Source organism: Serpula lacrymans, assembly GCF_000218685.1.
Source record: "Serpula lacrymans var. lacrymans S7.9 unplaced genomic scaffold SERLAscaffold_14, whole genome shotgun sequence".
Lineage (NCBI taxonomy): Eukaryota > Fungi > Basidiomycota > Agaricomycetes > Boletales > Serpulaceae > Serpula > Serpula lacrymans.
In genome coordinates, this window is record NW_006763303.1 from 704,756 (window position 1) to 715,033 (window position 10,278).

Sequence of the window (10,278 nt, forward strand, 5' to 3'; positions counted from 1 at the left end):
AGAGGCCGGTTGTGACTCCTCGTCAGACCGTGCCTAAAGACATTACAAATGTAAATAGATATGCTTCCCTTTCTGTTGAAGATCTTGATGCATGTATTAGTACTGATGAAAATGATATTGCATTATTTAAAGACGCACAAGATCTAAAATGTAACGAAAAGTAATCTAAAGAGGAGAACCTGAAAGGGAAACAGGTTAAAAAGATTCCCAAAAAAAGAGACAAGTAAGGCACAGAATGAAGTGACTCAATTGGGTAGCACTTCTGGTACTGATGCCTTGACACGCTCTAAGGAAAATGCGGCGCTCGAGATACCTAAAGGGGATAGGATCACAAAAGGCACAGTAGTCCAAAAGGAGACAACAGAGACACAGAATGCGGTGACTCATTTGGGTAGCACCAATGGCACTGATGTTTTGACCAGCTCCAAAGAGGTCAGGCACACCTCTGATAAAAACCTAGAAAAGAACAAAGAAAAGAAAGTACCATGGACAGCTGACTGGATAGCGGAAAGGCTCAGGGACCAAAGGAAGAAAGATTTATTAGTATCCTAAATAGCTGGACCCACAAAAAACAAGGACTAGAAGTAACTACAGAACTGATAAAAGAACTAAACGCTTTGCCAATTCACGAAATGGTATTAGCACTAGAAGAATTGAGAAAGCCTAAACAGTTCATTAGAGGTACTCAAGGAAACCAAATGAATGTCACCTGTAGACTCACAAACCTCGGAACGCACAAATCAACAATGATAGATGCGTTATTAGACAGTGGCTGCACAGGGAGTTGCATAGACTCTAGATTTGTTGAAGAACAGGGATATGAAAGGCAAAGAATCCCTAGACCCATTCCAGTCTACAATGCTGACGGCACCTTTAACCGGGACGAAAGCATTAAGGAATTTATAAAACTATTAGTGGAGATAAATGACCATGACGAAAGACTCCAGCTAGCCGTTGTCATGCACCAAAGTTGATTGGTAGCATGGACAGGTGTCAATAACAAAGCGAATATTCAAAAAGACTCGCCTTTGCGCCACACAGGCACAGTGCCACGTGGAATAGTAATTAATATTGCCTTTTTTGAACTTGTGGCTAATCAGCACCACCTCTATTAGGCAATCCAGTCACGCTCACCTTTGCTTTCCATTTGGTACTTTCCGCATTTCGGCATTTCGGCAAATTTTTGCGTCGCCACTGGCTACACATTGCATTGCACCCTTGTTTTTGTCGTTTCCTTCACTTCCCTTCCTTTGCCTAGCCCCACCATGGGTCCCTTACTCTCGTTTTTATTCTCACCCAACGGTCGTTTCTATATCCCCATTTTAGTTCACCTCCTTGTCACCTCCACCCTCCTCCTCCTTATCTTCTTTGCTCCCCCACCATTTCTGATGTCACCACTTCCTATCCACTTCCGTCGCCGATCCGTCGACTACCACGTGCCACTGCTGATATCAGCAAAGCCCCGGCGGCCGGTTCAAATAGGGCAACAGGTCCATCTTTATGACGTCGATCTACCATCATATACTATCAAAACATCGGTCGCTCGTCTTGCCTGGTTGGAGCGTGGGTGGGTAATTTTTGAGCTGGAGAAGGTTCATCCCCTTGCGTCGCCCATGTTCATCGCTGTCCCATTCACTTGGGTACACTTATCTTTTGTCCATCGTCTTCGCTACAGCTACACCTATCACACGCTGCCTGGGACTCACTTGTTCCAAATTGGAACTACTCCTCTCCCTCCCTCGTTTGATCAGGTGGTCCAACACAACCAGTCCATTGGTAAGGCCATGGAACTTTCGGATTTGGACTAGGTGGTGGACCGGTGGCTCCAGTTTCTTTTTCTTCAGCAGAACATTCATTTACAGTGCAATTATTTTTGATTTTTGAATCATTTTTATGGACACATATTTTTTTAGAATGCCTGACTGACAATAAAGGAACTGTGTTGATACTGATAGTGTTTTGCCTTGCCCTTTTTTTTACTGCATCTTCCCATGACATCATGATTTTCCTGCTCTCTTTTTGCTATTGGACTTTACTTTATGGCTGTACAAACCTGTGACATTACTCACAGCATTTATTGTTCTATCCCTTTCTTTTCCTTTTTTTGACAATCTTATCCTGTACTACCTATGCAGGATTTGTCAGTGTACATTCCTTCCTTCATATTCTTTCTCATTCTTTTTGCACAGCTATACTGTGCATAGCCTACTTTTCTTTTACTATATAAACCCCTGTATTTTACCTTGTAAAAAAAACAAGAAATCCAATCCAGACTTCTTCTCTAATTTCAAGTTCACTACTCTGCTGCTTGTGATCCAGTGTGGTCACAACACTTCCCACTTCTACCACTGTTAACTGCTGTCATTGTCACTCGTCACTTTTTGAAAGTGATTGTCATCCCCTTCAATTAGAGTCCTTCTGAGCACTACAGTTTGTGCGTCAGGAGCCTGCTATCACTGGGAACCTCGTCATATTGTCGTTCTCAAACCTACCTTGTGCTACGATTAGCAAGGTAGTGCTCGTCTATACTCATCACAAAGCCCCTATCCTTCTATAAAATCAACTATCCCTCCTCCTCAAAACCCACACTCATACACCTCTGGGTTTTACTTTGAAGGATCTTTATACGTACCACCCTACGAACAACCAGACCACTCCACTGTTCTAGGAGGCAAAGCCCATAAACAAGTTCCGTGGAATCTGGGAGGATTGTGTGTTAGTTTGTTTTGTGTGTGGTTTTCTAACTGCAGTTCTCATCATCGACAACGTACTCTTCTTAAACGTTTTATGACTATGTATCTCAGACTTATTCATATGATAAGCTTGTGGAATATATATAATATGACCATTCTGAAATACAATAACTATTTATGGTTGTTATATCTATTATATTCTATGAGAGCAGCCATAGTAGAGATGGATTGTATATATCATAGAAGTGATATTATAGCTGGTATAGCAAACATCTCAAAATAGCCCTGCTATATAGAGCTATATAATAGGGACTTGTCTAGGCGTACTATAGCTACTATTTTCCCTATATAGCACATGACAGCTATGGTAACTACAAAAGGAAACTAGGTTTTTCATGATGTAGAAGTCCGGTGCATGAGTATTGGAGTGGATATCTGGAGTACCATGTGGAGGTGGGGTACAGGGTTATGCCAAACGGCGGAACACAAGGAGCATAATCCTGAGAGTACTGAAGATTTGGGAGTCTGGACTTGAGAATCTGTCCTCTTTGGAGTTCCAGAACTATGCCTTCTGGCATAGATATGACAGGTTGGGATTAGGAGTGGTAGGCTGGCAAGCACGTTGTTCACCACTAAGCGGGGGAGTTGAGGGCCTAGAGGGTGGAGGACATGGGATGGCAGACGAGAGGGCAGCATCAATTTTGTCAAAAGGGAAGGGAAGGCCAGGTTGAGAACTGAGTGTTCGAGCAGATTCAGGGATAGAATCCAAGGTGTGAGGAATAGCAGTGTAAGTTGCTAAAGGCATCTGGGAGAGAACTGAGTATAGTCCTTACATTCAAACACCTATGCATTGTTCAACCCGCAGGGATCAACCAAGGGATTCAGAAGAAAGTGCTGAAGACTACAATGGAGTGGGTCCACAGGTGAGTTTGCAGAGTCCGCACTTTTAAGTCTAAATGGAGCGGATACATCACAGCAAGTTGTGATCTTGCTGGAAAGGCAATAATACGAATGTGGGAGTGATAATATGAGTTGAGGATGAATATAGAGTGGAGAATACGACACTGGAATGACTCCTGAGAGTCTGCGTTTTGGGTCTATACGAGCAGAGCGTCACAACAAGCTCGGTGCTTTGTTGGAAATCTTGGTAAATATGGCTGTGGGATGTCTACAACGATTCTGAAGCAACTATGGCGACTTATTCAGACGAATTCTGAGTATATGGGGGATCAAAAAGATAGATTTTTTTCCTTTTGGAAGTACAGTTTTATAGCAGTACCAAAAAGGAAATAGCAAAAATAGCGTAAAACATATGAGAACCAATGGGAGAAATGAAGGATAAACATTAGAAAGTGTCCATATGAAAATGTAAGAAAAAGCGGGTCATATCCTGCTAGTCCAGTGTCCAGACAGTTCCATACCATGAGGGACAACTCTTATATTCCATAAAAGGAAAGGGGTAGTTGATCCGTGGACAGTCATAATGCTCTGGAGTCCACGTGGAGTCTTGCACGTGCGTGGAGTGTTGAGTTAGCTCCTCGTCCGACGGGTCCGAAGTCCGAAAAGTGCGGACTCTGCAGACTGTTGCGTATTGATGCATGGTTTGTCGTAAAACTGGATTGATATGTTGGGAAATAAAGGGATTATGGTGCCAGCGTCTAAGTCAACTCTACAGCGGACACCATGTTCTTCAAGGCCTTGTGGGGATGGGAGGATTCAAAGAACTGACAGATGGAGAAAGAGCAGTTGACAAGAAAGATATTGTCGACTGAGTAAAGAAGACTGCTGGGATATTCTGTGGCAGGAGCTCATTCTTGGAACTCAGCCTTGGCATGAGTCCAGGCTCCCGTGAGATTGTTCCTCACTCCCAGAGCCTTCAACTTCCCAGATGGACCCCTGATACCTGTAACATGTGACATTTTCTGGGATTGCCCAGTGGAACATCCCACATATGCTGTGGGTAATCCCACACAGTATGAAAACAGACCTGGTGCACCATGCTCCTGATGTTACGATACACAATTTTTGGACTTATATCTTTCTTTCTCTGCTTCAACTTTCTTTCTTAGTTTTCACACACTTGTGCTATTCAGCACTTTCCTTTTGTTCAGACTTTAACTTTCTTGTGCTGCACTGCCTTTTTTTATTTTTAGAAACAAGTCTCTCATACAATGGAGCTCGTCACACAGGCTGTACCCTATGATATCATCAGCCACTGCTTTATCAACTGTATAGTACAACATGTACAAACAACCTGTAGTAGTATAAATACCCCAATAGATCTAGGAGACTCCTCAGCAAGTCCTCCTGTTGTATACCCACAACTAACTCAGTCCTATCATAAGGGGTTTATCCACTCCTCCATCCTCCTCTTTGCTTGTTGTTGTGTGCACCAGAGTATTCAGACTTTGGTTGTAACACCCAGGGGGCTACTAGCTGGATAGGTTGGTAAAAGATGATCAAGCTAAGAGCCCTAGAATTTGGGTAGCCTGAAGTGCTGCATGGCACAAGTGTCCAAAAATGATGAAGAAAGTTAAAGAGGAAAATAAAAGTCGAAATTCTGTTAAAAATCTGAAAATTGTGTATCATAACAGAAGGAGAGCATGTGTGAGCAAATTCAAGATGAAAACAAAACTTGCATTAGTCAAAGGGGGGTGGATTCCAGTGACATAAATTCATGTAAAGTTAGCTCTACCAAGGAGAGAAAAAACATGAAAGACAAATTTTACCATGACATATATTTCTGACATTTTCTGTAAGGCCAATGTCTAGATTGTCATCTAAGTACTTGAGGATACATGCTGTTTCTGGTAATGTTTTCAGATTTCCACATCGCACGCAGTCAATCACTGCGCCATCACAATAAACCTTGTCTGATTTTACCAAACATTGGTTGGCTATTGTTACAATTGATGTACCAGTACCTACTTACACTTCACTTTTTTGCACTTTTACTTTTATTTTTCCAAGTCACATGACCAGTCACGTGACCATTTACTTTACTTTACATTTTCGACTTTTCATAGTCACATGACCACATGACCAAGTCATGTGACACATCACCTGACCAGTGTCTAGACTTAGCATGTGACCGGTCACATGCTAGACATTGGACTTTAAACTTTATTTACAACTGTACAGTACCTCATGTATTTTAGTATATATACAGGAGCAATACATGGGGAAGGACTCAGTGAGTCCTCCTGTTGTCTACCAACAACTAACTCGGTCCTACCAAATGGGTAACCACTCTCACCTCTTCCTCTTCTTCTGAGTGTTGTTTTTGTTGTGCTCCAGTGCCCCAAGACTGTGTCTTGTTGGTGTTGTCACAGCTATAGTGCATTTATTTTAACTTGGGTTCCCCAGAATTCCAACCTTATTCCTGGACCCGTAGGTTCCAAGTTTCCAAAGCACAAATGTCCGCTGCGTTTTCCAAGGACCAGTCATTACTCATTTACATTTACGCTTCCTTTCCTTTCTCGCACTTTTGGCTCATTCCGTCTATTGTCACGTGGCTACCTTGGTGCTACTCACTCAGGCTCTTGCATCCGTTGTACGTTGTTGCTCTGCGATCGCTGTAAAGACCGCACAAAATGTTAACTGTAATGTCAAATCGTTTGGGAGTTAAATCTATGATAAGAGAAGGGACTCAGATCTTGTAGAATAGTCTCATGTATTCAAGTAAGTACCTATGATAAGAAAAGGGACTAAATCATAGTAAGCTAAGTATTTGAAAGGGGGTGAAAGAGAAGGGGTCTCACCTCAGATCTCGTAGAAGAGTCTGAGGTGGTACATGGTAACTAGGCCTCCTTTATAGGTAAGTGAGAGAACGGAATCAAAAAAATTTTGATGGTATATATTGGCGCATGGGCCACTCATACTTAAATGCCTTCCTTTCTAGGCGCTTCATATCGGCTTGCTTCCTTTCTCGATATCCTCAATCCAACACTCCCCCTCAAGCCATACGGAGTCCAAGTGCAGCAGCAAAATGCTTCGCTTTTGTGGACGGCAATGCCTTGTTAAGTGTATCCGCTATCATATCGTCCGTGGGACAATACTCTAATTCAATCTTCCTGTCTTCGACCGCGTGGCGTATGAAGTGCAATTGCACGTTGATATGCTTTGTTTGTGCATGGTATTGACTGTCTTTGGATAGGGCAATGGCAGATTGATTATCGCAGTAAAGAGTGGTTGGCGGTGAGTTGGCTTTGAAAACTTTGTTGATGAACATCTTCGCCCACAGGATCTCCTTGGTTGCATGGGTAGCCGCAACATATTCTGCCTTCGTTGTTGACAGGGCAACAATCTCTTGTTGCTTAGAATACCATGATACTAAACCCCCGTCTAACATTATAGCATACCCCGAGATCGCTCTGCGATTCTCGTTCATGCTACCATCGGTGTCGCTATAGCCTAGGAGGTCAGTCTTTTCAGGTCCATATGTTAACCAGTGCTCGCAAGATCCCTTTAGGTATCTGATGATGCGCTTCACAGCTTCCCAATGTGTCCTTCCAGGGTTTTCAACGAAACGGGATATAATCGCAACAGCGTGCGCGATATTGGGGCGGGTACCAATCACCGCGTACATCAGTGATCCCACTGCTTCTCGATACAGGACGTCTCGCATTTCTGCGTAGTCCTCGGGCATTCTAGGTCTTTGGTCTTTGGTCAGGTACAAATTTGCCACCATTGGGATTGCTAACGTCTTTGCATCTTCTAGGTTAAAGTGCTTGATGATGGTGTCTATATAACTGTGTTGCGACATGCACAAGGTATGTGCAATCCTGTCTCTCTTGACCTCAATACCTAACATCCAATGGAGCTCGCCCAAGTCACTCACTTCAAATAGCTTTGACAGGTCATTTTTCAGGTGTGTCATGGTGATTGCTGAGGGGGTGATCAGTGTCATGTCATCTACATGGACGGCAATGATCGTAAGTCCCTCTTTTTCATGTTTGTAAAAGACGGTGTTGTCTGTTTTGCAGCGGGCTAATCCAATCTTTTTAAGCCCTTCGCATAATGTTTGGTACCATCAATGTCCGGCTTGCTTAAGGCCATATAATATCTTGTTTAGGCGTAGTACCAAGGACTCCCAACCATGGGCGCTATATCCGGGTGGTTGACGCATATAAATTATCTCGTCTTCATCAAGTTCACCATTTAAGTAGGCGCTTTTGACGTCCATCTGGTGAGTCTCCCAGTCGTTCCTTGCCGCCATTGCTAATATATTTCTCAGGGATGCCATCTTGGCTATAGGGGCAAACATGTCAAAATAGTTGATGCCTTCAACTTGGCTGAAGCCCTGGGCCACCAGCCTGGCTTTGTATTTGTCAATGTCGCCGGAAGGGGTCTTTTTAACCTTGAACACCCAACGGCTGCCTACAACATTGGCGCCCTTTGGTTTTTCTGCGTAAGTCCAAGTTTTCGCCTTATCTAATCTTTCCAGCTCTTCTTTGATGGCTGACTCCCATTTGTTCCAATCTGGGCGTCGTTGGGCTTCTTTGATGGTTCTCGGCTCAATCCCATCAAGGTCAGCCATGTGTGCGACCATAGCTACGTTTTGGGCCAAGTCTCTCAGGGCTTCATTGTTTCTTTCCTCTTCATCTCTTCCATCATCATCGTCAATGTTTAGTTGGATTCCCCTGGGTAAGACAGGACCTTGTTCGAGTCCAGACACTGACCCTTTTCCTTGGAGTAGGTCACGCACGTATTGTGTGGGTTGGTGTATTCAGGTACTTCGACGAGGGGCAATTGGGGGTGGAGGAGGAGGAGCCGGCTGTAAGATGTCAGGTTGGAGGACATTGGGATCGTGGTGATTAGGGATGTCCTGGGGGTTGGGTGGATCAAGATGAGGTACGTCGTCATCAATTTCGATGATTTGACTTTCTTTTGGCGCTTGATCAAAGGCGTCATCCGTATACTCCCCCTTGAGCCCGAAAGGGAGTCCACTGTCAGCATTCAAAGGTGCGTTTTCAACGTCAAAATGTACGGAGCGTTCAATCGTGACTGATCGCTTTCCTGGCCAGTAGATACGATGCCCCTTACTTTGGTCATCAAGTCCCATCCAACGTCCTTCATGCGCTCGGTAATCGAGTTTAGATCCTGATGCATCGTGTATCAAAACTTTCCGGCCCCATTCGTGTAATAAAGATAGATCAGGCTTGGTACCATGGGCCACTTCATGTGGTGTCATGTTATCCAAAGCTTTTGTGGAGGTGCAATTCTTTAGCCAAACCGCATGTCTAACCGCTTCTCCCCACAGAAACTTCGGCATCCCACTGCCATGCAACATGGCACGAACCTTTTTAAGCAATGTACGGTTGAGGCATTCGGCCATGCCGTTTTGTTCAGGTGTGTTGTGAACGGTGAGTTTCCGAATGATTCCTCTTTCTTTTAGATAGTCACTGAACTCGTTGCTTAGGAACTCGCCTCCTCGATCACTGTGTAAAATTTTTATTGCAGCTTTCATGTGGGTTCTGACCCAGGCTTCGTAGTGGCAGAACTGTACGGAGGTATCGCTTTTGTCACGTAGCAAGTAGAGGTGAGTCTCTTGCGTTTTATCATCTGTGAAAGCTACGTAGTAACGTTTCCCACCAAGAGTTTTGACAGGTGCCAGCCCCCAGAGGTCCGTGTGGACTTCACCACCATACGTTGTGGCGCGCTCGCCAGTTTTGACTTTTGGTATGCTTTCCTGAGTTGTCTTGGTGTGGATGCATGACTCACAGGGGGCATTCTCATCACCTGGTATAAGTTTGATTCCTTGAACTAGCCCATTTTTGACCATGCGTTTGGCTGCAGCTGGTGCTATGTGGCCCATACGTTTGTGCAAGTCTATCAGGGTGAGTTTCTCAATTGCTACATTAGCGCTCTGGCTGATTGATTCAATAGGGCGAGAGGGATATACACCACCAATGTTTGGGATTCAACCGACTACCTTGCCACTGGGGCTTGTAATTACACATTCCCCATGGTAAAAGATGGTTTCGTAGCCGGCTTTGTTGATTCGGCCGATCGAAACTAGCGTATGCGCGATGTCTGGCGTGTAGAGGACGTCCTTCGGAGTAATTTGGGTGGGTTGCTCATTGCCATTTGGCACGTAAATGGTAAGTTCTCCCCGTCCAACTGCAGTGAACGAGTTTTGATTTGCAGCGCTGATAGGTTGGGCAGGTATCATCTCGAAGGATTTTAAAAGATGACGATATGGAGTGAAATGAGTGGTTGCTCCTGAGTTGTATAGCTCAATGGTTTCCAAGGCATTGGTAGGTGGTTTGTTTTGAGTGTAGAAGGCTGATTCTTGTGGTCCATTAGGTCGGGGAAGAATCATGGCACTCCATATCCCTTCCTCCTCCCGTTCTACCATAGCAATATTTGCTTACTCAGTGTGCTCAGGTTTCTTTCCTTTCTAGTCATTCTCGTAGTCCTCTGATTTCCTATCATGTGAGTCCTTTTTGATATTGTTTCAACAATCACATTTCTCACTTGGGCAGTCTCGACTGAGATGCCCCTTCCCCCCGCAATTGTAACATTCAACCTCATTTCGCTCGCAGGGCTTCTCCCTGGAGTCGTTTTTTGTATGATTGCATCC

The 10,278-nt window shown here is 44.2% G+C and overlaps 1 protein-coding gene across 1 annotated transcript; it reads left to right on the plus strand.

The window, feature by feature from the left end:
• Positions 1–746: 746 nt before the first annotated feature.
• Positions 747–974, plus strand: SERLADRAFT_352231 (uncharacterized protein; the record flags this gene model as incomplete). The annotated part of the gene is made up of 1 exon (XM_007323008.1): positions 747–974. One exon carries the CDS (start codon positions 747–749, stop codon positions 972–974), a length of 228 nt encoding a protein of 75 aa, XP_007323070.1.
• Positions 975–10,278: the final 9,304 nt, after the last annotated feature.